The 27,301-nt window shown below is 42.6% G+C and overlaps 1 protein-coding gene across 3 annotated transcripts in view; it reads right to left on the reverse strand.

Annotated features, from left to right (window-relative positions):
• Positions 1–4,530: 4,530 nt before the first annotated feature.
• Positions 4,531–27,301, reverse strand: part of LOC135198462 (SPRY domain-containing SOCS box protein 3-like) — a 54,611-nt gene continuing 31,840 nt past the window's right edge. For all 3 annotated transcript variants that reach the window (XM_064226030.1, XM_064226029.1, XM_064226031.1), the window contains exons 3-6: positions 14,250–14,449; positions 13,125–13,227; positions 12,312–12,437; positions 4,531–5,321 (exon numbers count right to left, since the gene is read on the reverse strand). In XM_064226030.1, coding sequence (XP_064082100.1) covers positions 4,738–5,321; positions 12,312–12,437; positions 13,125–13,227; positions 14,250–14,449 — 1,013 coding nt within the window. In that variant the 3' untranslated portion in view covers positions 4,531–4,737. The remainder of the gene's footprint in view (positions 5,322–12,311; positions 12,438–13,124; positions 13,228–14,249; positions 14,450–27,301) is intronic.

A 27,301-nucleotide genomic window follows, 5' to 3' on the forward strand; every position in this document is an offset into this window, starting at 1 on the left:
TTTCCAAGTGAACTCCCCCCCCCCCCCTTTTTTTTTCTCTCTCTTACTTCGTTTGTGATAATTACTGCTCACGGATGGTGAAATTAAAATTTCTCTCTCTCGCTTTGTAACTCCAAGTAACCGTAGAACAATAATTTAACTGCATTTATGATTTGTAATCACATCTTTCCCAGGCCGGGATAAACAAGTGAGGTTTGGATCTAGGAAGGGCATCCGTTCGTAAAACATCTACCAAAACAAGTTATGAAAATGAGCCGTTGGAAAGGGGTCGTTAAAAGCAGCGACGCTTAGAATAAAATGAACAGTGGACTCCGTTCACGCATTTCGACAGTTTCTTGTACCGCTTTGCTGTCCCTTTTTTTTCCGCTTTTCACTCCAGCTTTGTGGAAGTTTCCATGTGAATGTGTGCACACTTTCATTAATAATAATGATAATATAATCGAGACTTGGTCTAGTGCATGATGGGCTCTTGACTTTTTTGCCATTTCGCCCTTTGTTCCTGCCAGGGTTAGACTGCCACTATGCTTTGCATTGCTTTGTTCATGCATCAGGTGCTGCAGTAGCCTCAGCATGATATTCATGATTAATAATAATGATAAAATCTATTGCTTATTATTAATTATTACCATTAGGCAATCCCTGGTTATCGGTTAAATTAAGTATACCTTAGTTTTACCAGACTACTGAGCTGGCCCAAATGATTAGATATTTTTTACGTGGCTAGGAACCAATTGTTCACCTAGCAACGGGACCTACAGCTTATTGTGGGATCCGAACCACAATATATCGAGAAATGAATTTCTAGCACCTGAAATAAATTCCTCTGATCCTGCGTTGGCAGAGCCGAGAATCGAACTTCGGACCACCGCATTGGTTATCGCTGATTTTCTGGCGTTGGCCAGAGCCGAGAATCGAACTTCGGACCACCGCATTGGTTATCGCCGATTTTCTGGCGCTATAGGCAAGTGCTATATAACCAGATCGCCATTAACAGAGTCTGCCGAAAACTGGAGACTGCCTTATTTATCGGTATTTCATCATGAATATGAAACGAGAAATGGGAAAATACTTTCGGTAATTGTAGATCTGAAACTTTTCTGGTTTCTTGGGTGCGAATCATAACTATTTTTGAGCTGCTTTATTTATTTGTTTGTTTATTTGTTTATTCATGTTTCTAGGAATTTATCTTATGTAAGGATTCGTAAGGCAATTGCAAACTAAATGTTTTATTTTTCTTAAGTTCAAATTATTTTTCGGGAAGGAATTAAAGTTATTTTTCGGGAAGGAATTTTCTCCTATCAATGGAAATTACAGTTCATAAAATTACAAATTATTTTAGATCTGCCGAACTTGAGGGAACATTTCTTTTCAAAAGGTTATTTAAACTTATCTCTGAAGACAGCTAAGAATGATAATTGAGTGCCATGACAGGCCCGTACCCAGAGTTTTTTTTTTTATGGCGGGGGCCATTCTTCCCACAACTGGACCTTTTCTTCCATAAATGTCATTGCATATATAGGTATGTATACACAAGATGACATACTTGAAAATATGGATTTTCAGAAATTTGGGGGGAGTCGTTCGACCCTTCTGCCACCTCCCCCCTCGATACAGGCCTGCATGAATACCAGAAATTAAAAAAAAAAAAAAAAAAAAAAAGTAATTGTCTAGAGTGGATGGATTATGGAATTTAATGCATAGCCCAAGCGCTGGGACCTATAAGATCATTCAGCGCAGAAATGAAAGTATGGCTAGATGGAAAAATGAGAAATGAAATGAAAATGATAAACTGATGACAATCCTGCACTTGAACAGGACTGTACATCAGCAAAGGCCATTTTACTCTCCCCCCAGCATTCCGATCCAAAGTTATGAAAGATCGTTTTGGCCTTGCCTAGAGAGTGTGATTTAACAACCATTCAGGAAATGCAGGTCCAAGAATAGAATCTTATAACCCAAAAGATGGAGCATTATCACAGCAGAAGAGGGAAAGTTGTTAATTTGGGTGAGGTTAAGAATGAGGTGGGGAATAGCATTTAGCTAAATACACTTTCAGTTTGACCATGTTTTTATAACTCTATTCACAGTTTGATGATAGCAGTGGACTGAAATGAGTAAATATTGAATATTTTGTTTGTTCTCATGAAAAAAGTCTATCTTAGTTTAACCAGACCACTGAGCTGTTTAACAGCTCTCCTAGGGCTGGCCTGAAGGATTAGATATTTTTGTGGCTAGAAACCAATTGGTCACCTAGCAACGGGACCTACATCTTATTGTGGGATCCGAACCACACTATATCGAGAAATGAATTTCTATCACCAGATCTAAATTCCTCTGATTCCACGTTGGCAGAGCCGGGAATCGAACTTCGGACCACCAGATTGGCAGCCGTGCGCAAAACCCACTTGTCCAGCGAGGAACGGGTTTTCACGAATAATTGCACTTTTCACAAAATGACTAAAATTTTAAGCTTAGAAGTCTTGAGCTAGAGGCATTTTGTCTATACTGTAGTTCGAGGCTTTACAGTAATGTACTTGTTAAAAGTCATGTGATAACGAAATTATGCTGACAGGTATGCAAATAAAGTGAAGAAACGGAAAATGGAAGTCATAACAGTGGTAAAGAGTTAGATCCAAACCATCTGAGTCTTTGGTGTCTGTCTCCTTTTTTTTTAAGCCTCTGGATTCTAAACCTCGACTGATTCCTCATTTGTAATGCAGTCTTTGTGCCAGCTCCAGATATGGATCTTGACATTCTATTGTCATACTATTTCAAATTCTTTGCTTTCCTTACAAAGGAACATTTTTTATTGCTAGTAGTGTAGTTGTATCCATTCAACATTCGTTAGTTACTCTCTGAACTCCATTTTGCAGTAACAGGAATATTCTCCTTTTCTAAAGACCTAGTCATCTATCACTGCTGGGTCTCGACAACCTAATCTTCTCAGTTGATCATGTAATACACTTTGGGCATTGAAAATCTCTTACACTTTGTGTATCTTGTATTCTTGTACATCTTCTGACACCATATTTTACATTCATACACCACTGTCCCTGGTGTACAGCAGGGGTTCCGTCCCTGGAGGTGCACTGTAAGCCGAAAATCGCCGTAACCCAAAGCGTCACAATTATAATGGAGATAGATAGCACTTACAGTGCTGTAAGTCTTGGTAACAGCGCCTTAAACGACGTAACTCAGGGAATGACTGTACATAGTTCACCCCACACCCCCACAACATGGCCATTTTCCATATTACACCTTTTCTTTCCTTCATTTCAGTCTCCAGGAGCCTTGTTTAGCTTATGTGGGTTGGAAAACATTAGTATTATTATTAAGTAGATTTATGAGGCCACCTAATCATATTGAATATGCTCCAAGGGCATTGCTTAGAGGATTTGTATTTCAATGAAAGGTGATATATTTGCAGCAAGATAAAGGTAAATGTGAACAGCTAAGTGGGAAGAGACCAATGGGTATGGAGGGGAAGTACAAAGCAGAGAACCCCATAGCCTAATTAGGGGTCTGATGGAATACTTCAAAGAACTGTACTGTATAGTGTTCACACAAGGCACACTGTAGACAGTACTGTCCAGATCTGGAAGCAAGTACCACTAGCCAGGTATAATTTGTTAATAAAGTAGTGGTTTGATTTGCTGAGACCAGCAGTGAAATATTTTGTAGAGCATTGATTTTTATTTATATCAATACAAACCAGTATTCGGAAATATAGTAATTTTCTTATTTTTCATCAGTAATGATATTGAGGGAAGAGTTTAATTGGAGAGAGTTTATAATAAAAAAGCAGTTCTTTGAACAAGTGATTCACATACAGTATTGTCACACCTGTGAGCATTGTTTAAAACGTCTCAGAATAATATACTTTACTTCGAGATGTTTGTGCTATGCATGAAAAAAATTTTAAGTACAACATTATGAGCAAATTTATCTGCAGTTATAATGAAGCAACACAGCGCCAACTGCTTATTTTAGAGCAGTGGAGAGAGAGAGAGAGAGAGAGAGAGAGAGAGAGAGAGAGAGAGAGAGAGAGAGAGAGAGAAGAGAGAGAGAGAAAAAAAAAAAAAAAAAGTCTTGTTAGAAGTTACCCTTTGAATTAAGGGGTTAGTCACCCAGAATTGAGATGATCCACATTAATGAAGAATGAAAGAAATTCATCAATTGAACTTTAACATTCAGACAGTTTATATACATTACCCATCTGTAATTTACTAAATAACTGAAACTAATGCTTAGTCTGCCATCTCAAGCATTAGCCCCTTCTCAGACTTGGGCCTATGAAGAGCTGTTGCTCACCAGGATACCTTTAACCAATGAAAGAGCACAGCTTAACAATCAAAGCTGAGCAAAAGGTTGTGAATCACTGCCATACACACTTTGCCAAGACAATTGATTTTTCCAAGATGTTTCTTAAAATGTTCCATTGAAAAAGTTTTATCATTTGGTCTTACGAATCTTCATCACTACATTTGATTTCCAAGTGAACTGTCCATAAGATAGGTAATTGAAACAATATTATAAGTACATATTTACTTAATTCTTTCAGGTTAATTTCCTGTATAAGTACACAATTTTTAAACGCCGTATAAAAAGGAGCTAACATGCGAAAGAACATCAAAAAAATATAATTATAATTTCCACTGACCCTTTCAAGTCCCCTCATGGCACCATTATAAGAAAATTGAACATTCAATGATAAATGCACCTACTGCCTGGATGCAGTCAATCGTTGCTGGAATTTGGCTCATTAACTTGTGAGCTAGAAGCACCATCAAGACTCTTTCCTTCGCTCCGTTCCTCCTCATCATTTGTTGTAGTATCTGAAGAAGGTCTCTCAGATTCACTGCCCAAGCAATGTCTTCTCTTAGGATTGAACAAAACCTTAAAACTCTGACAGTGTTTTCTGGTGCTAGGAATCTCATCACAGCATGAAGATAGTGAGTAAATGTCATGACCAGTGCACAGTCTCTTAGACTGATGCACATCTGTTGAGTTGCTTTCAAGGTGCCGTTTGGTGCCGTGCCATCGTATGTAATTTAACCTATTGCTACCAATTTTAAGACTAACATATTTTATGAATGGCCAGTAATTTTTCTGTATGAGCGTTTGAAGGCCAGGTGGTAATGATAAATCTTTTGGATGAACATTAATCTTATCAGGATATCTTTTAAATACAACTTCTGATGAAAGAAACTGTAGATTGTGTGGAAACATGTAACTAGCAACTAACTTCATTCCTGAATGTGCTGATGTTGATGCAACTATAGGGTAAAGATCCTTGTTCCGCAGTCCCTCAAAAGCAACACCTGTATGGAAAGGTGAAACAAAGCTAATGTAAAAAAGCTTAGAAAATGCAATTGAGGAAATAAGGCATTAATCAAAGTTACTTTATAAAATGATTGGCTATCAGCATAATTCTCACTTAAGGATAATTATAAATAGTCTCACTGTCTTCATTTCTTTCAGAATACAATAGGTTACTGAATTATGATATTGTTATAATACAATAAAGTTTCATACATACTTACCTGGCAGATATATACTTAGCTAAGACTCCGTCGTCCCCGACAGAAATTCAAATTTCGCGCCACTCGCTACCGGTAGGTCAGGTGATCTACCTGCCTGCCCTGGGCGGCAGGACTAGGAACCATTCCCGTTTTCTATCATATTTTCTCTCTTCCACCTGTCTCCTGCGGGGAGGCTGGGTGGGCCATTAATCGTATATATCTGCCAGGTAAGTATGTATGAAACTTTATTGTATTATAACAATATCATTTTCATACAATGAACTTACCTGTCAGATATATACTTAGCTGATTGGCACCCTTTGGTGGAGGGTCCAGTGAGGACCAGCTAATATGGAATAGACAGGTAAACAACATATGTTGTAGGTATAAAAGAAAAACCTTGGTTCCTACCTGATAGGTGGTAGACTTCGTGGCTGTAGCCCGGTAGTCTGCATCACCTCAAGACTTTAGCGAGATATTAGATCTATGGCTAGAGTTCTTGTGGGTCTGTCGAAGGGTATATGAACCGCTTACTCGGCAGAGCCTGAAAGGACTTTGTCAATGGGTACTGGACCACTTCTATGACAACACACCCTGTGAAGGAGCATAACCAATCCCGACCACCTGATCCTAACCACCATGTTAGTATATAGAATTGTTCTGAGTTATCCCCGAACTCATTACAAACAACCCATAACTCGAAACGAAAACGCATTCATACAAAAATTCTCAAAAAAAAAAAAAAAAATTTTTAATACTCCTCTAAAAGATATCACAAGAGTTCCTTACTGAACAACAGTGACTGGCCGCCAGTGCAGCACCGAGCCCTCTTTGTCAGCAGAAATCTAGAACATATCTAGTAGAAGGTATGTACAAAGTTAAGGATTGGTGTTTGCTCCCGTACCCAGTATTGTATCCGCCGATACAAAAGGCCTCAGAGAAAAACATTTCTCGTATGTCACGCGAACGTCTTTAAGATAGTGAGATGCAAATACCGAATTGCACCTCCAATATGTCGTATCAATGATTTTCTTTAGCGACATATTCTTCTGAAAAGAGAGAGACGTCGCCACTGCTCTAACTTCATGGGCTTTTACTCTTAAAAGCGGAAAAGAGTCGTCAGGACAGAACTTGTGAGCATCTGTAATGACGCTCCTAATGAAGAAAGCTAATGCGTTCTTAGACATGATTCTTGTGGGGTCCTTATCGAACACCAAAGACTTTGTCTAGAGCCTCCCATTTGTTTCTTTCTTTGTAAGTAGAACTTCAAGGCTCTTACCGGGCAAAGAGTCCTTTCTGTTTCTCTCCCTACTAGACTCGATAAGCCTTTGATCTCGAATCTCTTGGGCCAGGGATTCAATGGGTTTCATTTTTCGCTAGAAAAAGAGTTCTAAACGAGCAGAAGGCCGAGTCTCTGTTAAAGACCGACTTCATCTTCCAGGGCATGAAGTTCCCCAACTCTTTTGGCTGTCGCCAAAGATAGGAGAAACAAGCATTTCCTTGTTATATCCCTGAACGAAGCTACATGGGAGGCTCAAATCTGTCAGACGAAAGGAACTTGAGAACTACATCCAGGTTCCAGCTGGGAGGAGTTAGTTCCTTAGATTTTGTCGTTTCAAACGATCTAATCAAGTCGTGCAGATCTTAATTCTCAGCAATCTCTAGGCCTCTGTTTCTGAAGACTGCCGAAAGCATGCTCCTGTATCCTTTTGATCGTCGATACAGATCAAGTTGACAGACCTCTCTCAAGAACAAAAGGAAATCAGCGATTTCGTTATAGAGGTACTGGAGGAGGACAACTTCTTAGACTTACACCACCTTCTGAATACCTCCCACTTCGACTGATAGACTCGTCTAGTGGAAGCTCTGCGGGCTCTAGCGATAGCGTTTGCAGCTTCGCGAGAAAAACCCCTCGCTCTGACAAGTCTTTCGATAGTCGAAAGGCAGTCAGCGCGAGAGCGGGGAGGTTTTGATGAAACCTCTCGAAGTGTGGCTGTCTGAGAAGATCCATCCTTTTTGGAAGGGATCTTGGGAAGTCTACTGCTCCACTCCAGCACCTCTGCAAACCAATCTTGTGCTGGCCAAAACGGGGCTATCAGAGTCATCCTTTGTCCCGTTGACGCTACGAACTTTCTCAACACTTGTCCCAGGATTTTGAAAGGGGGGAAAGCGTACACGTCCACATGAGACCAATCTAGCAGGAAGGCGTCGACCACGAGAGCTCTTGGGTCTTCCACCACTGAACAAAGACTTCCAGCCTTTTGGAAAGAATGTGGCGAACAGATCTACGTGAGGAGTGCCCCAAAGATCCCAAAGACTCTGACACACCTCTGAATGAAGAGTCCATTCTGTGTGAAGGACCTGGCTTCTGCTCAGTCTGTCCGCCCTGACGTTTCTCGTACCCTGAACAAATCTTGTCAGGAGGGAGATGTTTCTCTGAGGTCCAAATTAGCAGATCTCTTGCTATCTCGTATAGAGACACGGAGTGCGTTCCTCCTTGCTTCCGAATGTAGGACAGGGCTGTAGTGTTGTCCACATTCACTTGGACCACACTGTTCGTCACAAAGGGTTCGAAGAACTTTAGCGCCAAGGGAACTGCTAGAAGTTCTTTGCAATTTATGTGCCAGGACACCTGTGCTGCCTTCCAGGTGCCTGACACTTCTCTCGGTCCTGTGGTTGCTCCCCAACCCTTCTCCGATGCGTCTGAATACAACACTCGGCTTGGGTTCGGAACTTCCAGAGAAATTCCCTTGTTCTCTTTTAGAGGGAGGGGGACAACCACCATTGCAGGTGTGGTTTCATCTCCATTGGAAGGAGAAAACTGTCGGAGAGAAGTCCTGTCTTCCAGTTCCAAGATCTCCTTAGGAAAAACTGAAGAGGACGAAGATGCAGTCTTCCTAGAGGAAAGAACTGTTCGAGCGAGGAAAGGGTGCCTAGAAGGCTTAACCATTCCCTCGCCGAAGTCCGTTCTTTCCCTAAGAAGAGAGAGACTTTTTCCAAGCCTCTCACGATTCTCTCTTGCGAAGAATCCATCTGAATCCCCAGATAGACCAAGTTCTGTCTGGGAATCAGCTGTGACTTCTCGAGGTTCACGAGTAGTCCCAACGCCTTTATCAGGTCTAGGGTCAAAGAAAGGTCCTCCAAACACTCTCTCTCTGTTCTGGCCCTGATGAGCCAATCGTCCAGATATAGAGAGATGTTGACGCCTTTGAGGTGAAGAAACCTCGCCACATTCTTCATCAGGTTTGTGAAGACCTGAGGAGCTGTGGACAGGGCAAACACAAGGCCCTGAACTGAAAGATCCTTCCCCCCGTCATGAAACGGAGGTACTTCTTCGACGAAGGGTGAATCGGGACATGAAAATAGGCGTCCTGGAGATCCAGCGACACCATCCAATCTCCTTGACGCAAAGCCGCCAGGACTGAGGCCGAAGTCTCCATAGAGAACTTCTCCTTTAGAACGAACTTGTTCAGAGCGCTGACATCTAGTACTGGTCTCCAGCCCCCCGAGGCTTTCGCAACCAGGAAAAGCAGATTGTAAAACCCCGGAGAGTTTTGCTCTAGAACTAATTCTATAGCTCTTTTGTCCCACATTTGATTCACCATCAGACGAAGAGTATCCCTCAGTACAGGGTCCCTGTATCTGGCTGACAGTTCCCGCGGAATGGTCGTTAGGGGGAGGGACTGTCCTGGAAGGGGATAAGATATCCCTTCCGGATTATGGACATCGAAGAGGCGTCCGAGTTTATGAGTGACCAAGCGTCCGCAAATTCGAGAAGCCTGGCACCCACTGGTGTTTGGAGGTTGTCTGTCTCACTTCCCTTTCTTAAAGGGACGGAAGAAGCTTTACCTCTCCTCTCAGGACCTCTTCTCTTAGAGGGAGCTCTGGAGAGAGGGCCTCCTCGAAAGGGCTGAACCGTAGAAGTCGGTCCTTTCTTGTCAACCGAAACAAGGGGTCTCTTCTTCCTTGCAGTTTGCAGAAGATCCTGTGTCGCCTTCTCAGTCAGTGATCGAGAAATGTCCTTCACAAACTGAGAAGGAAACAAGAAGTCAGACATGGGAGCGAAAACCAGGGCTGCTCTCTGTGAGGGAGAAACCGCCTTGGTTAGGAAAGAACTAAAAATACTCCTCTTCTTAAGGAGTACCGCTCCGAAAAGAGAGGAGATTTCTCCCGATCCGTCTTGTACCGCCTTGTCAATACAAGAAAGAATACTCAGAATGACTTCGGGGTCTAGACCTTCCGAGTCATGAGCCTTCTTAGACATCACCCCAAGGGACCAGTCTAGGAAATTAAACACTTCCAAAATATGGAAGAGGCCCTTGAGGAGATGATCCGTCTCCGAAATCGCCCAAGACACACGAGCTCCATTCAAAGCGTGTCTCCGTGATGAATCAACCAAGGTTGAAAAGTCCGCTTCGGCTGCCGCTGGGAGAGAAAGGCCCATGTTCTCCCCAGTTCGGTACCAGAAACCTCTCTTGCCAGAAAGTATGGCTGGAGGCATACAGAAGGTGGTTCTGCCCAGATCCTTCTTTGACAACATCCATTTGTCTAAAGACTGTAGCGCTCTCTTCATAGAGATCATAGGTCTCATCTTCAAGACCGACGAAGATTTTGGTACAACCGCACTCGAAAACAGTGATCGAGGCGAAGGAGGAGCCGCAGGAGTCAAAGAATCTCCGTATTCCTGCAAAAGAAGGTCTGTCAGAACTCTATAGTTAGAGACTCCTTCTCTACCGTTACCCTCTTCTTCCGAATCTCCTTCTACACCTTGTGGAGAATCGGCCTGAAAAACGAGAGGATCTTCATCCCGTTCTCTCTCTACTGGTGACAAGCTCCTACTAGGAGAGGGACTCATAGAGTGAACAGACTCTCTCTCAAGTCCTAAAAGAAAGTCTGCGGTTTGCTTGACTTCTCACGCCTGGAAAGCTCCTCGCGCTTGGCTGGCGCCTCGCGCTTGTCTGGCGCCTCGCGCTCGGCGCCTTGGCTGGCGCTTCTCGCTTGGCTGGAGCTTGTTGCCTGGCTTGTATTTCGCGCCTGGCTGACGCCTCGCGCTTGTCTGGAGCCTCACGCAAAGCTGACTCTTCGCGCCTGGCTGGCGTCTCGCGCTTGGCTGAATCCTCGCGCCTGGCTGGCGCCTCGCGCTTGGCTGAATCCTCGCGCCTAACTGGCGCCTCGCGCCTGGCTGGCGCCTCGCGCCTGAGCGTATCCTTATCTAGAGCAACTCGCTCGGATAGCTCCTGACGCTTGCACGACTCTTCGCGCCTGGAAGACGGCCCATGTCTGGAGGACGCTTCACTTCTGGTGTGAAAGAAGACGAGACTTCTTAATAGGAAGTCTAGCGTCCTTCTTGCGAGGGGATCCCTCGAAAGAACTCCAACCAAAGAGGCTATCTGCTCTTGTACTGCAAGCAATATCCTCTTGAAGCCACACCAGCGTCCTCTTCAATAGAAGAAGCAGGAGAACTGGAGAACCGAAGGAGTGCGATCCTCAAATACTGTTCGAGGAGGCGTCGAAACCAGCTTAGCCTTCTTGATAGAAGGAAGGAGCTTCCTCCGAGAAGCGTTCCGGGCTCGAGTCGAACGCGCGCTCTTTCCAATGCCTTTTCAGTGGCCTAGAAAGATCCGAGTCCTTCCACCCTCGTTTAGGTGAAGGAGAACCGGACGACGAGAAACAATCTCGTAGGATGCTTCTATTAGAGCGGTCCTGAGCAGACTGTAACGAAACAGAACCTGCTGAAGGGACGCCTGACCGTTGGGGATTCCCCACAACCTCCGTACGACTTTCGACTTTCCTACTCCTCTGGGTATGTGAGTTTGGAAGAGGTCTAGGCCTGGGAGCATCGCAGGGACGGTCAGACGCCCCCTCCACAACACTGGGAACACTCACTTCACTAAGTAATTTCACAATCACTTGCCTTACCTTGCATGGCCGCCATCTTTGTCTTCATTTTACGAAGAGTAGCCTTCAGATTGGCGATTTCCGAAGCCGAATCCGAATGCAAAGCCTGTGAGGATTCAGATACATAGGGAGAATCATATTCATTAATAAAAGGAGAGTTAGACTCAGAAAAAGGCTCAATAGGCCTTGTACTCACACTCTTTTGTGCAGCCCGTCTAATTCTATCCCTCTCTAACTTCTTCAAGTAAGAAGTTAGAGTCTTCCATTCATTAGCATTCAACTTTTCACACTCAATACAGGTGTTAGCTAAAGAACAGTCAAACCCCCTACACTTACGACATACAGTGTGAGGATCAACCGAAGCCTTCGGTATCCTCACCTTGCAGCCTACATTCACACACACTCTCACACTAACACTTGAATCAGACATTCTATCAGAAAAATCAAAAGCAAGTCCAAATCCAGTCCACAGTAGCGAATGCCAAAACAACGATCCAGTACGTCACCAAGAAATCCAATATAAATGATCAAAAAGTCTTGAAAAGCGAAAAATCCAGTCAGGAGGTAGTAACAACAATGTTGATACCACCGGCGACAGAGAAAATATGATAGAAAACGGAATGGTTCCTAGTCCTGCCGCCCAGGGCAGGCAGGTAGATCACCTGACCTACCGGTAGCGAGTGGCGCGAAATTTGATTTCTATCGGGGACGACGGAGTCTTAGCTAAGTATATATCTGACAGGTAAGTTCATTGTATGAAAATAAATTTTACTGAGTTAAGTCTAAAATATCTGAACTTATTATGTTCCAGTTGGGTAAATAATTATCATCAATCTTCCCAGCAGTAAAAATTTCACAGTTATCTGCAACATCAATGCAATAAAAACTAACCAAGAGGTTCACGATTTAAGAAAAATTCTAATTTGCCTCTCCAAGTATCAAGATGTACTCCAACAATAGCTCCTTTTCCCCATCGAGGACCATACCGGCTCAAATTCCCTGCATGCTGCGTAGTACCTGGCAAAAGTTGAGATATTGGTCAGTGATTCTAGAAAACTATTGATGTGGAGGTGTCCTTTATTTTAAAATTTAATACGCAATCCCATCCAGTATGGGGTACCTCATAACAGACCTTGTAGAATTTGAATTGGAGCATAAAATTTAGGCCAAATGCCAAGTGTTGGGGCCTATGAGGTCATTCAGTGCTGAAAGGGAAACTGAGAGTAAAGAGGGTTTTAAAGAGTAACACCTGCCAGTTGGTAGGAGTGGGAGGAAAGTAAGATGGAAGATAAGAGATAATATGCACTCAAGTATAAAAAGAATGAAAGGGGTTGCAGTTTAGGGCTGAGGGGATGTTACAGAGAACCTTAAGTAATGCCTACAGTGCACCATATGAGGTGAACTATGGCGCTACCCTACTACAGGATTAGACATTGTTACACACTGTGGAGATTCCATGCAGTATCTTGCAGTGCTTTTCATCTTTTTTTAATTTCATTTGTCCCAATGTTCACCCCTTGAGAATAAACTCAATAAATCTTACGGACAAGCTCTATGAGTCAAGAAATAAGTTAGCTACCTCATTAAATTCCTTTAAAATTGTTAATATTCAAGAATGAAAAATGACATTATTCATAAAATAAAAATTTGAGGTATGGTAAAGGCAAATGCCTCTATATTACCCTATTTTGCGTATTCACTTACCTTTGTATGAATAACCCCAGGATTCATCATCACGACCAATGAGCGAACAGAATCGATAGATTCCATGACTCATATCACACTCTGGTGTACATACACCAATCATCTGTAAAATTGGATATTGGTAATTAATGCTAAATTCCCAACCTCAAAAGTGGTCAATATAAAACTAACATGGAAACATTCAGTTCTGGGCTATGATTAGGAGAAAAAAACAATTTCCATTACATTCTGCTTAATATTAAGTTTCTCTTTAAGTGCAGACCACTAGGTGGCTTCATGTTTCTGAACTTCTAAGACTGGTGATAAAATGACCAGGATTCTTTCTAGCAATTTGTCAGGATCATAACTTGTCCTATCAAAATAATATAACTGAATTCTGATTTAGTTGTAACTCTTTACATTGGTAACGCTTACATAACATGCAATATTAGCATGAGGTTATCTGGATAAATAGTATTCCTCCCCCAACCAAACCCCCCCCAAAACCCCACCCCACCAAGTAGCAGAAAATTACATTGACAAATTTTTATTGATGACCAGAACAAAATTGTCGAACATACTTATCCCAAAGCAGGATCATTCACACTACTGTCCCATATATCAATTACTACAATAAAAGTACTGGAATCCTAACTCTCTCTCCTCTCTCAACGTCTCAGACATACAGTTCAAATTTCCAGCACGGCTTCTATAAAGCTTGGTCTTCTAGAGACCACTTTTTCTGGTGGTTCCCTGTGCAACACTTTCATTACTGCAGTATGCAAATGCTTTTCTTGCCTTCCAAAAATCTTTTCTACCCAAGACCTAACAATTTACCTGGCAGGAAATTAAGGGGGGGAGGGAAATTCTAATCAGGGAGAGGTCTCAAATATTTTTTAACATTTTGCAAGTGTAATTCACAACAATAAATTATGTTTCCAGAATCTTTTAAATACCTGCATAAGAAAAGTTATTTTTTTTAACAATAAGGGCCATACCATTAATTTGGTGGTTATAAAGGGAGGTGCCTCAGAAAATGTCATTTAGTATACCAACTTATACTTCGATCACAGACTGTAATTAATCTTTTCAAGACATCATCTAGATTATTTGTTTGTTGATGCCACTTCCACATTTGTTACTTACCATATTTGTACCATAAACTGCATTGGTTAATTTAATCTCCCAATAGTGTTGATAATTCTTGGGAAGAATCTGGTTTCCTCTAACAGATGCAGTTCCTGAACTGTACTCGGGATTGAAATTGATCTGCCGACATTCTGGTCCCAGTACTATGTTTCCTGCTTGGCCACCTTCTTCTTTTGTACTCCACACCCACGCAAATTCTAAAAATAAACAAATTAATGACACCAGTGCTGTACTCACATTACATATATTATTATGAATAAGATTGGACAAAATATTTTTTATTTCATCATTCAGAATACTACAGTATTGTATATTTATTGCATTCACTCCTTCCACATAGGTACTATATTCTGTGAAGTACACTATCCACCTTTGATAAACAATCCTGTAAAGAGAAAAAAATAGATTCTTTTGCATCAAATTGTTATAATTATCTTATATCCTTCTAGTAACCATAATTAATGCATAATCTTTTGATGGTCAATATAGAGAATAATTTTAACCCTCTTACGCCGATTGGACGTATTAAACGTCGAGTCAAAATGTCTCCCGTATGCCGATTGGACGTATCATACGTCGGCTCAAAAAAGTTTTTTTTAAAAATTCGCGGAAAAATACTTATAGGCCTACCAGCCAAAAACTTTTGTATCACGCGCCTTGGGGGATGCTGGGAGTTCACGGATCAAGGCGTTGTTTTGTTTACAATCGCTACGCAGGCGCGCAAGCGCGAATTTCTTTCTTATCGCACTAAATAGTATCAGTGACACATCTCGGAAATTATTTCGTCACTTTGACATAATTATTGCACCATTTTAAATTATCCTTTACATGAAGTATTATATATGAAAATGTGCGCAATTTCATGCACAATACAACTAAAAATACTCATGATTGTAGCTTTTATCAATTTTGAAATATTTTCATATAAATAACGATAAGTGCAAAAATTTCAACCTTCGGTCAACTTTGACTCTACAGAAATGGTCGAGAAACGCAATTGTAAGCTAAAATTCTTATATTATAGTAATATTCAATCATTTGCCTTCATTTTGCAACAAATTGGACGTCTCTAGCACAATATTTCGATTTATGGTGAATTTATGAAAAAACTTTTTCCTTACGTTCGTGCGATAACTCTTCCGATAAATTTTTTCGTGCGATTGTCCTAATGTTTGCACCCTTTTAAATTTGCCGTTACATAAAGTTTTTATATATGGAAATGTGCGCAATTTCATGCACAATACAACAAAAAAACAACCCATGGTTGTAGCTTTTATCACCTTTTGAAATATTTTCATATAAATAACGTTAAGTGCAAAAATTTCAACTTTCGGTCAACTTTGACTCTACCGAAATGGTCGAAAAACGCAATTGTAAGCTAAAACTCTTATATTCTAGTAATATTCAATCATTTACCTTCATTTTGCAACGACTTGGAAGTCTCTAGCACAATATTTCGATTTATGGTGAATTTATGAAAAAAAAAATTACGTTCGCTCGGTAACTCTTCCGAAAAAATCAGAATTTTTTTGTGCGATTGTCGAAATGTTTGCACCATTTAAAATTAGCTGTTACATAAAGTTTTATATATGAAAATGTGCGCAATTTCATGTAGAATACAACTAAAAATGATTGAAGGTTGTAGCTTTTCTCTTTTTTCGAAATATTTGCATATAAATCACGATAAATAGAAAAAAAAACCACGTTCGGTCAAATTTTCCTTTGACTCTACCGAAATAGTTGAAAAAACGCAATTGTAAGCTAAAACTCTTACGGCCTAGTAATATTCCGTCATTTTTCTTAATTTTGAAACAAATTTGAAGTCTCTAAAACAATATTGTGATTTATGGTGAATTTTTGAAAAATATATTTACCTTCACTCCGCGCGCCGATTCGCGGCCGCAAGTCTCTGAAATACGTACATGGCATTATCCTAATATTTGCTCCTTTTTCATATTAGCCCTTTTTTGTTTTATAGAGTTTCATATATCAAAATGTGCGCAAATTCCTGAAAAATACAATAAAAAATAATTGAAGGTTGTAGCTTTTTCCATCTTCGAAATATGTGCATATGAAAAAATATATATATTAAAATTTCGACATTCGGTCAAATTTAACTTGTCCGAAATGGTCGAAATCTGCAATTCTAAATCTAAAACTCTTACATTATCATAATATTCAATCATTTGTCTTAATTTTTTGAAACAAATTGGAAGTCTCTAGAACATTATTTAGAATTACGGTGAATTTTTGAAAATAACATTTTTTTACGTCCGCTCGTTACGAATTCGTACATCATTTTGTGATAATATTTTTCCGGTGTTGCTTTATGTTTTACTATTTATTATATATCAAAATGATTGCAATTTAGTGTACAATACAACGAAAAAAAAGTAACTCGTTAGCTTTGACCGTTTTTTGCACAGCGTGATTTGAATACAATTATCTATGAATTTTTTTTTTTCGCTACCATATATCGCATTATTTACATATGATAATGATATTATTTTTCATTTCTGATGATTGCATACTAAACTTCAGGCAATGAAAAAAAAATGAGCCAAAAATGAACTCTTAATCTTCAAAACTAAGCGCGCTGTGATTTTTTGAAAAAATTATTTTTTCCGGTTCCGCGCTCACTCCAAACCGGCGCCGGCATACAGGAGAGGTTTTGATTTTTAGGGCTTCGGCGTAAGAGGGTTAATTAAAATTTCATACAACTTGGTACAAATATTTTTTCAGTTTACCGTGATACTTTGTGAGCTACAAAAAATGTGCTGGTAAAATTGATTATAATTCAGTGGAGAACTAAACAGCAAATGGTTCAACACCATCTAGCTGTATATGTAGTATGATTACTGAGAAGTTATTTTCCATTGTTGCTTTACAGTAAAGACCAGTGGATATAAGCACCAATAGCATGACCTAAAATTCAAACAACATCCTTATTTGAGAACTTTTTGAGGTTTATTTAAATGATCACTACACCTGTACAAATGAAACTGTTGCTCTGACCATGTACAGTGTTCCTGAAAATCACCATGTCTGGTGAAATATGATATTGTTATGATACAATAAAGTTTCATACATACTTACCTGGCAGATATATACATAGCTATCGACTCCGTCGTCCCCGACAGTAATTCAAATTTCGCGGCACTCGCTACAGGTAGGTCAGGTGATCTACCGCCCTGCTCTGGGTGGCAGGACTAGGAACCATTCCCGTTTTCTAATCAGATTCTCTCTTCCACCTGTCTCCTGCGGGGAGGCTGGGTGGGTCTTCAATCGTATATATCTGCCAGGTAAGTATGTATGAAACTTTATTGTATCATAACAATATCATTTTCATACATTCAACTTACCTGTCAGATATATACATAGCTGATTGACACCCTTTGGTGGAGGGCAAGAGACCGCTAACTTACTGACTAGACAGGTAAACAACATATGTTGTAGGTATAAATAGACCTTGGTTCCTACCTTATTAGATGGAAGACTTCGTGGCTACTGCCCAGGAGTCTGCTTCACCTCAAGAGCCTTAGCGAGATAGTGATCTGTGGTCAAGAGTTCTTGCTGGTCTGTCGATGGGGTCTTATCCACTTACTCGACAGAGCCTAACTGGCATTTGTCAAGGGGTGCTAATCCGCTTATATGACAACACGCCTTCTTTAAGGAGCACACAACCGATCCCGATCACCCGATCCTAACCCGTGTTAGTTCTAAGATTGTTAAGAGTCATCCCCAAACTCTTAGCAAACAACCACAAACTCGATAATCATACATACAAAATCAAACAAAAATTTTGTACCCCTCTAATAGTCAGCTGTCACTCGATTTCCTAATGAAGAGAAGTGAAGGCCGCCAGTACGACATCTGACACTCCCATGCACAGGAAACACAAGAACACATCCGACAAGAGGGTTACGTACACATATTTAAGGATCGGTGCTCTCTCCTTTACCCAGAACCGTCTGTGCTGACACAAACGGACCTAGAGAAAAAACTTTTCTCATACGTCACTCGCACATCTTTTAAATAATGAGATGCAAATACTGAGTTGCATCTCCAATAGGTTGCGTCCAAAATATTTTTAAGTGACATATTTCTCTGGAACGCAATTGATGTCGCGATTGCCCTTACCTCATGAGCTCTTACTCTTAATAGATTAAAAGAGTCATCTGGGCAGTTCTTATGAGCCTCGGTAATTACACTTCTAACAAAGAAGGCCAAAGCATTTTTAGACATAGGTCTCTTGGGGTCTTTCACTGAGCACCATAGACCATGTTGTGAGCCTCCCAACCGCTTCTTTCTGTTCAGATAGAATTTCAGTGCTCTAACTGGACAAAGAGATCTTTCTATTTCTCTGCCTACTAGGCTAGTAAGTCCTTTTACCTCGAAACTCCTAGGCCAGGGATTCGAAGGGTTCTCGTTTTTGGCAAGAAAAAGTCTGGAATGAACAAATCGCAGAATCTTCTTTGAAACCAACTCGTGACTCAAGGGCGTGCAACTCACTGACCCTTTTAGCCGTCGCCAGAGATAGCAGAAATATACACTTTCTAGTGATATCCCGGAATGAAGCCGTATGAGGTGGTTCGAACTTTTCCGAGGACAGAAATTTCAGAACCACATCTAAGTTCCAGCTCGGAACCCTAGGTTCTACTGACTTCGACGTTTCAAAGGAGCGGATGAGATCGTGCAAATCTTTATTATTCGTCAAATCTAAACCCCTGTTCCTAAAGACTGACGAAAGCATACTTCTGTATCCTTTAATTGTTGGTACAGAGAGATGTGACTTTTCCCTCAGGAAAAGAAGGAAATCCACAATTTCGGTTACAGAGGTATTGGAAGAGGACAGCTTCTTCGACCTGCACCAGTTTCTGAAAACTTCCCACTTCGATTGGTACACTCGCCTAGTAGATGATCTGCGGGCTCTAGCAATTGCGCTTGCCGCCTTGCGAGAAAACCCTCTCGCTCTGACAAGTCTTTCGACAGTCGAAAGGCAGTCAGAGCAAGAGCGGGGTTAGGATTTTGATGGTAACCTCTCGAAGTGGGGTTGTTTGAGCAGATCTATCCTGTTTGGAAGAGATCTGGGGAAGTCCACTGTCCACTCCATCACCTCCGTGAACCAAATTCGGGATGGCCAATATGGGGCTATCAGAGTCATTCTGGTTCCCTTCGAGGCCACAAACTTTTCTGACTACTTCCCCCAGAATCTTGAATTGGGGAAAGCGTACACGTCTAGCCCTGACCAGTCCAGGAGAAAGGCGTCTATTGCATAAGCCCTGGGATCTTCACTACCAGGGCGCAAAATGTATCTATCCTTTTGGAGAGAAACGTGGCGAATAGATCTCTGCGGTTTCCCCCAAAGATACCAAAGGGTCCATTCTGTAGGAAGGACCTGGAACCTCCTGCTCAGTCTGTCCGCTCTCACGTTCCTCTCTCCTTGAACAAATCTCGTTAGAAGAACCACGTTCCTTTGATTTGCCCAAATCAGCAGATCTCTTGCTAGTTCGTAGGGCAGAGAGAGTGAGTTCCTCCTTGTTTCTTGACATAGCCAGAGCGTTGTATTGTCGGAGTTATCTGTATTACTTTGTCTCTGACTATCTGCTCGAAGCTCCTTAGCGCGAGGTGGTAATCGCAAAGAGCTCCTTGCAATTTATGTGCCATGACACCTGCTCTTCCGACCAGGTGCCTGACACTTCTTTGGACCCTAAAGTCGCACCCCAACCTGTCTCCGACGCGTCTGAGAACAATGTCAGGTTTGGGTTCCGTACTTCTAAGGATACTCCTTTGTTTACTTCTAAGGGGGTCAACCACCACCTTAATTGTTGTTTTACTTCTAATGAGATTGGAAACGTGTCCGAGAGCTGTCCTGTCTTCCAACTCCAACTGCTTCTCAGGAAGAACTGAAGCGGACGGAGATGTAGTCTTTCCTAGAGGAAAGAAACTGTTCGAGCGAGGAAAGGGTCCCCAGAAGGCTCAACCATTCCCTCGCTGAAGTACGCTCTTTCTCTAAGAAGTTCAATACTGTGGCACAGCCTTTCCTTACTCTCTCTTGAGAAGGAAATACTCGAAAACCCCGAGAATCCATCTGAATCCCCAGATAGACTACATTCTGGCTGGGGACCATCTGAGATTTCTCGAGGTTCACGATTAATCCTAATGTCTTGTCAATTCCAGATTGTTGACAGGTCCTCCAGACACTGCTTTTTGAGCCTGGCCCTGATGAGCCAGTCGTCCAGGTATAGGGAGACGTTTATCCCTTTCATGTGAAGGTGTTTTGACACATTTTTCATCAAGTCTGTAAAGACTTGGGGAGCCGTAGAAAGGCCGAAACACAGGGCCCTGAACTGATAGATCCTTCCCTCGAACATGAAACGAAGGTACTTCCTCGACGAATGGTGAATCGGGACGTGGAAATATGCGTCTTGAAGATCTAGGGACGCCATCCAATCTCCCTGACGGAGAGCTGCAAGTACTGAGGCAGACGTTTCCATGCTGAACTTCTGTTGTTGTACGAATTTGTTCAGCGAACTTACATCCAGTACGGTCTCCATCCCCCCCGAGGCTTTCGCTACGAGAAAAACAAGCGATTGTAAAACCCCGGGGAGCTTTGATCCAGTACCAGCTCTATTGCTCTTTTGTCCCACATCTGTTCCACCATTTGACGAAGAGTATCCATTCAGAACAGGGTCCCTGTATCTGGCTGACAGTTCCCTCGGTGATGTTGTCAAGGGGGGCCCTGTCCTTGAATGGATATAACCCTACTTGATTATTGACATTGACCAAGGATCGGATCCTATGTCTTCCCATGCTCCCGCAAAGAACTGTAACCTGGCTCCTACAGGTGTCTGGAGGAAAGATTTCTCATTTTCCCTTCTTAAAGGGACGGAAGGCAGATCTTCCCCTTTTTTCCGTTGACTTTCTTCTGGCGATGGATCTAGCCTGAGGGCCTCCTCGAAAGGGCTGCTGTTGTTGAGCTGGCCTAGAGGCTTTCTTTTCCTCACTGGCCACAGGTCTATTTTTCCTTGAGGATTGCCTTAAAAGATCTTGAGTCGCTTTCTCAGTTAGTGAATGGGCAATGTCTCTCACCAAACTGAGAAGGAAATAAATGTTCAGAGAGAGGCGCATACAGCAAAGCGGATCTCTGCGAAGGCGAGACGGCCTTAGTGAGAAAGGCACTATGAAACCGCTCTCTTTTTTTAGTATTCCCGCACCGAAGAGGGAGCACACTTCCGCCGATCCATCTTGAACCGCCTTATCGATGCATGTAAGGATGCTATGTAGGGTTTCAGGGTTTAGTTGTTCTTTTTCATGGGACTTCTTAGCAATAACCCCAAGGGAGGGACCAATCTAGGAAGTTAAATACTTCAAGGTATGAAAAAAGTCCCTTGAGGAGATGGTCCATTTCCGAAAGACCCCATGTTGCTTTCGCTGAATTTAAGGCATGTCTCCTTGACGAGTCTACGAGACTGGAGAAGTCCGATTCAGCTGAAACGGGCAGAGACAATCCCATATTTTCTCCCGTTTCGTACCATATGCTCTCCTACCCCTTAGTTAGCGGGAGGCATGCAAAAGATCGTCCTTCCTAACTCCTTTCTTTTGTCTTGATCCAGGAGTCAAGAGATTGTAAGGCCCTTTTCATGGATATGGCCGGCTTCATTTTCAGGAAAGATGAAGACTTGTGCGCCTTCGTACTTGAAAATAGAGAGCGCGGCGAAGGAGGAGCGGCTGGAGTCAATGCATCTCCATATTCTTCTAAGAGAAGAGCAGAAAGAACATGATATTGTCATGTTACAATAAAGTTTTATACATACTTACCTGACAGATATATACTTAGCTATAGACTCCGTCGTCTCCGACAGAATTTCAAATTTCGCGGCACACGGCTACCGGTAGGTCAGGTGATTCACCGCCCTGCCCTGGGTGGACAGGGACTAGGAAACCATTCCCGTTTTCTAATCAGAATTCTTCTCTTCCACCTGTCTCCTGCGGGGAGGCTGGGTGGGCCATTAACGTATATATCTGTCAGGTAAGTATGTATAAAAACTTTATTGAACATGGACAATATCATTTTTATACATTCAACTTCCCTGCCAGATATATACTTAGCGGATTAGCACCCATTGGTGGTGGGTAAGAGACAGCTAATACTGAAATAGACAGGTAAACAACTATGTTGTAGTATTAATAAACCTTGGTTCCTACCTTATTAGGCTGAAGACTTCGCGGCTACTGCCTTGGAGTCTGCTTAGCCTCAAGAGCCTCAGCGAGATATTGATCTATGGCTAAGAGTTCTTGTGGGTCTGCCAATGGGGTCTTATCCACTTACTCGGCAGAGCCTAAAGGCCTTTGTCATTGGGTGCTATTCCACTAACATGACAATACACCTTGTTCAAGGAGCACAAACCCGATCCCGATCACCTGATCCTAACATCCATGTTAGTTCTAAGATTGTAAGGAGTTATCCCCGAACTCCTTTACAAACAACCAAAAACTCGAAACATAAATACACTTTCATTACAAAATATACAAAAAAAAAAAAAATGTTTGTACTCCCCTACCAGCCATACATACCCTTGATCCCCTACCAGCAATGACACTATGCTCCCGTGCGACATTAGTGAGCTTGCTAATAGAAAACCAAGCACATATCTGACAAGAGGGTTTATGTACGATAAAAATGATATTGTTATGATACAATAAAGTTTCATACATACTTACCTGGCAGATATATACATAGCTAAGACTCCGTCGTCCCCGACAGAAATTCAAATTTCGCGCCACTCGCTACAGGTAGGTCAGGTGATCTACCGGCCTGCCCTGGGCGGCAGGACTAGGAACCATCCCCGTTTTCTATCATATTTTCTCTCTTCCACCTGTCTCCTGCGGGGAGGCTGGGTGGGCCTTTAATTGTATATATCTGCCAGGTAAGTATGTATGAAACTTTATTGTATCATAACAATATCATTTTCATACAATCAACTTACCTGTCAGATATATACATAGCTGATTGGCACCCTTCGGTGGAGGGTAAGAGACAGCTACTATATGGAATAGACAGGTAAACAACATATGTTGTAGGTATAAATAAAACCTTGGTTCCTACCTGATAGGTGGTAGACTTCGTGGGTGTTTGCCCAGTAGTCTGCATCACCTCAAGAAACTTTAGCGAGATATGTGATCTATGGCCAAGAGTTCTTGTGGGTCTGCCGATGGGGTCTTACCCACTTACTCGGCAGAGCCTAAAAGGACTTTGTCAATGGGTGCTGATCCACTTATATGACAATACACCTTATGAAGGAGCACACAACCAATCCCGACCACCTGATCCTAACCATATGTTAGAACTAAGGATTGTTACGAGTTATCCCCGAACTCGTCACAACAACCGTAACTCAAAAACCACTACGCACACATACATAATTTTCAAAAAAAAAAAAATTATACCCAACTAATTGGATATGACAAGAATTCTCTTACTGAACAACATAGACGGCCGCCCGTGCGAGCCTAAGTCCTCCATTGTTCGAAGAGACTCTCGACCATATCCAAAAAGAAGAACAGTATATACATTTAAGGATTGGTGTCGGCTCCCGTACCCAGAATCGTATCTGCCGATACGATAGGACCTAGAGAAAAACACTTCTCATACGTCACACGCACGTCTTTCAAGTAATGAGATGCAAATACTGAGTTGCATCTCCAATATGTCGTATCTATGATGTTTTTAAGCGACATATTCTTATAAAACGAGAGAGACGTCGCTACCGCTCTTACTTCATGAGCTTTTACTCTTAGTAGTTGTAACTGTTCGTCAGGACAGACCTTATGAGCGTCCGTAATGACGTTTCTTACAAAGAACGCCAGAGCATTCTTGGACATCAGTCTTGTGGGGTCTTTTACCGCGCACCAGAGACCTTGTCTAGAGCCTCCCAACTGACGCTCTGAAGGTAGAACTTCAGCGATCTAACAGGGCATAGAGACCTCTCTGCTTCTCTGCCTACGAGACTCGACATTCCTTTGACTTCGAATGACTTAGGCCAGGGATTCGAGGGATTCTCGTTTTTCGCTAAAAACAGGGTCTTAAACGAGCAAATAGCCGAGTCTCCCTTGAATCCTACTTTATCCTGCAGAGCTTGTAATTCACTAATTCTCTTTGCCGTAGCTAAAGATAATAGGAATAGGCATTTTCTAGTTATGTCTCTAAACGATGCCAGATGAGGAGGTTCGAATCTCCGATGACAGATATTTGAGGACTACGTCCAGGTTCCAGTTCGGAGGTACTGGTTCCTTAGACTTTGAAGTCTCAAAAGATCTTATGAGATCGTGGAGATCTTTGTTATTTGCCAGATCTAATCCTCTGTTCCTGAATACAGCCGAGAGCATACTTCTGTATCCCTTTATTGTGGATACGGCTAGATGAGATTTTTACTCTCAGGAATAGCAAGAAATCAGCAATTTCCGCTATAGAGGTAGAGGAGGAGGACAACTTCTTGGATCCACACCACCTTCTAAATACCTCCCACTTCGACTGGTATACTTTCGTAGTGGAGGTTCTGCGTGCTCTCGCGATCGCGCTTGCCACTTCGCGAGAAAAGCCTCTCGCTCTGACAAGTCTTTCGATAGTCGAAAGGCAGTCAGAGCGAGAGCGGGGAGGTTTTGATGGTACCTCTTGAAGTGTGGTTGTCTGAGAAGATCCGTCCTTCTTGGTAGGGATCTTGGAAAGTCTACGATCCACTACCACCTCCGTGAACCATTCCTGGGCCGGCCAAAAGGGGGCTATTAACGTCATCCTCGTCTCCTTTGACGCAACAAACTTTTCATTACTAACCCCAGGATTTGAATGGGGGAAAAGCATAAACGTCTACTCGAGACCAATTTAGCAGGAAGGCGTCTACCATAAGTGCTCTTGGATCTTCCACGACCGAGCAAAAACACTGGGAGCCTTTTTGAAATGAATGTTGCGAAGAGATCCACATGAGGAGTCCCCCACAGAGACCAGAGATCGAGACACTCCCTCGTGTAGAGTCCATTCTGTATGAAGGACCTGGTTCCTCCTGCTGAGCCTGTCCGCCCTCACATTCTTTACTCCCTGTACGAACCTTGTCAGTAGGGAGATGTTCCTGTGAGACGTCCAAAGTAATAGGTCTCTCGTCAGCTCGTAAAGGAACGAGGAGTGCGTCCCTCCCTGTTTCCGAATGTAGGCAAGTGCGGTGGTGTGTCCACATTTACTTGCACTACCTTGTTTGATACCAGAGGTTCTAGACTCTTCAAAGCCAGATGTACGGCGAAGAGCTCCTTGCAGTTTATGTGCCAAGTCACCTGTGCTGGTTCCCAGGTGCCTGGACACCTCTTCTGAGCCTAATGTCGCTCCCCAACCTCTCTCCGACGCGTCGGAGAACAACACTAGGTCTGGGTTCTGTGTTCTTAGAGAGATCCCTTTGTTCTCTTCCAGAGGGAGCAACCACCATTGTAGGTGTGACTTTGTCTCCCTTGGAATGGGAAAAACGTCTGACAGTTGTCCGGTTTTTCCAGCTCCAAGACCTCTTGAGGAAGAATTGAAGCGGACGAACAGTAGTCTTCCTAGAGGGAAGAATTGTTGTAGCGAGGAAAGCGTCCCCAGAAGGCTCAACCATTCCCTCGCTGACGTTTGTTCCTTCTCTACGAAGAGAGAGACTATACGCAAACCTTTGCGATTCTCTCTTGCGAAGGAAAAACTCGAAAACCCGAGAATCCATCCGAATCCCCAGATAGACTAGGTCTTGTCTGGGGTCAGCTGAGACTTCTCGAGGTTCACGAGCAATCCCAACGCTTTGATCAAATCTAGAGTTAACATTAGGTCCTCCAAGCACTGTCTCTCTGATCTGGCCCTGATGAGCCAGTCGTCCAGATACAGAGAGATATTTACTCCTTTGAGGTGAAGAAACCTCGCCACATTCTTCATCAGGCTTGTGAAGACCTGAGGAGCTGTGGACAGGCCGAAACACAAGGCTCTGAACTGAAAGATCCTTCCCCCCGTCATGAAACGGAGGTACTTCTTCGATGAAGGGTGGTGGATCGGGACATGAAAGTAGGCGTCCTGGAGATCTAGAGGACACCATCCAATCTCCTTGTCGTAATGACGCTAGGACTGAAGCAGAAGTCTCCATGGAGAACTTCTCCTTCTGAACAAATTTGTTCAGAGAGCTGACGTCCAGTACTGGTCTCCAGCCTCCCGAGGCTTTCGCCACTAGAAAAAGGCGATTGTAAAACCCCGGGGAGTTTTGATCCAGTACTAGTTCTATCGCTCTCTTGTCCCACATTTGTTCCACCATCGATCGAAGAGTATCCCTCAGCACAGGGTCCTTGTACTTGGCTGATAGTTCCCTTGGTATTGACGTTAGGGGAGGAGCGTTCAGGAAAGGGATACGATATCCCTTCCTTATGATAGCCAATGCAGACGCGTCTGCGTTTATCAGTGTCCAGGCCTCCACGAATCCTAGGAGCCTGGCACCTACTGGTGCTTGGAGGAGAGATGTTTCATTTTCCCTTTTTAAAGGGACGAAAGGCAGACCTACCTCTCTTCTCCGGAGCCTTCCTTCTTGCGGGAGGTCTGGAGGTCGGACCACCTCGAAAGGGCTGCAATGATGTACTAGGTCCTTTCTTGTCTATGTTAAGAAACAGGTTTCTTCTTCCTAGCTGACTGCGTCAGAAGATCCTGAGTCGCCTTCTCAGTTAAAGAGTGAGCAAACGTCCTTCACTAACTGAGAAGGGAACAAAAAGTCAGAAAGAGGCGCATACAGTAGAGCTGCCCTCTGAGCATGCGAGACTGCCTTTGTTAAGAAGGCGCCATACACCGTCCTTTTCTTTAAAAGACCTGCTCCAAATAATGAAGAGATTTCAAAAGATCCATCCTGTACCGCTTTGTCAATGCAAGACAAAATGCATAACAGGGCTTCAGGTTCGATTCCTTCTGAATCATGGGCTTTCTTGGACATCACCCCAAGGGACCAATCTAAGAATTGAAGACTTCCAATACATGAAAGAGTCCCTTGAGGAGATGATCC

The sequence above is a fragment of the Macrobrachium nipponense genome, chromosome 22, assembly GCF_015104395.2.
Source record: "Macrobrachium nipponense isolate FS-2020 chromosome 22, ASM1510439v2, whole genome shotgun sequence".
Taxonomy (NCBI): domain Eukaryota; kingdom Metazoa; phylum Arthropoda; class Malacostraca; order Decapoda; family Palaemonidae; genus Macrobrachium; species Macrobrachium nipponense.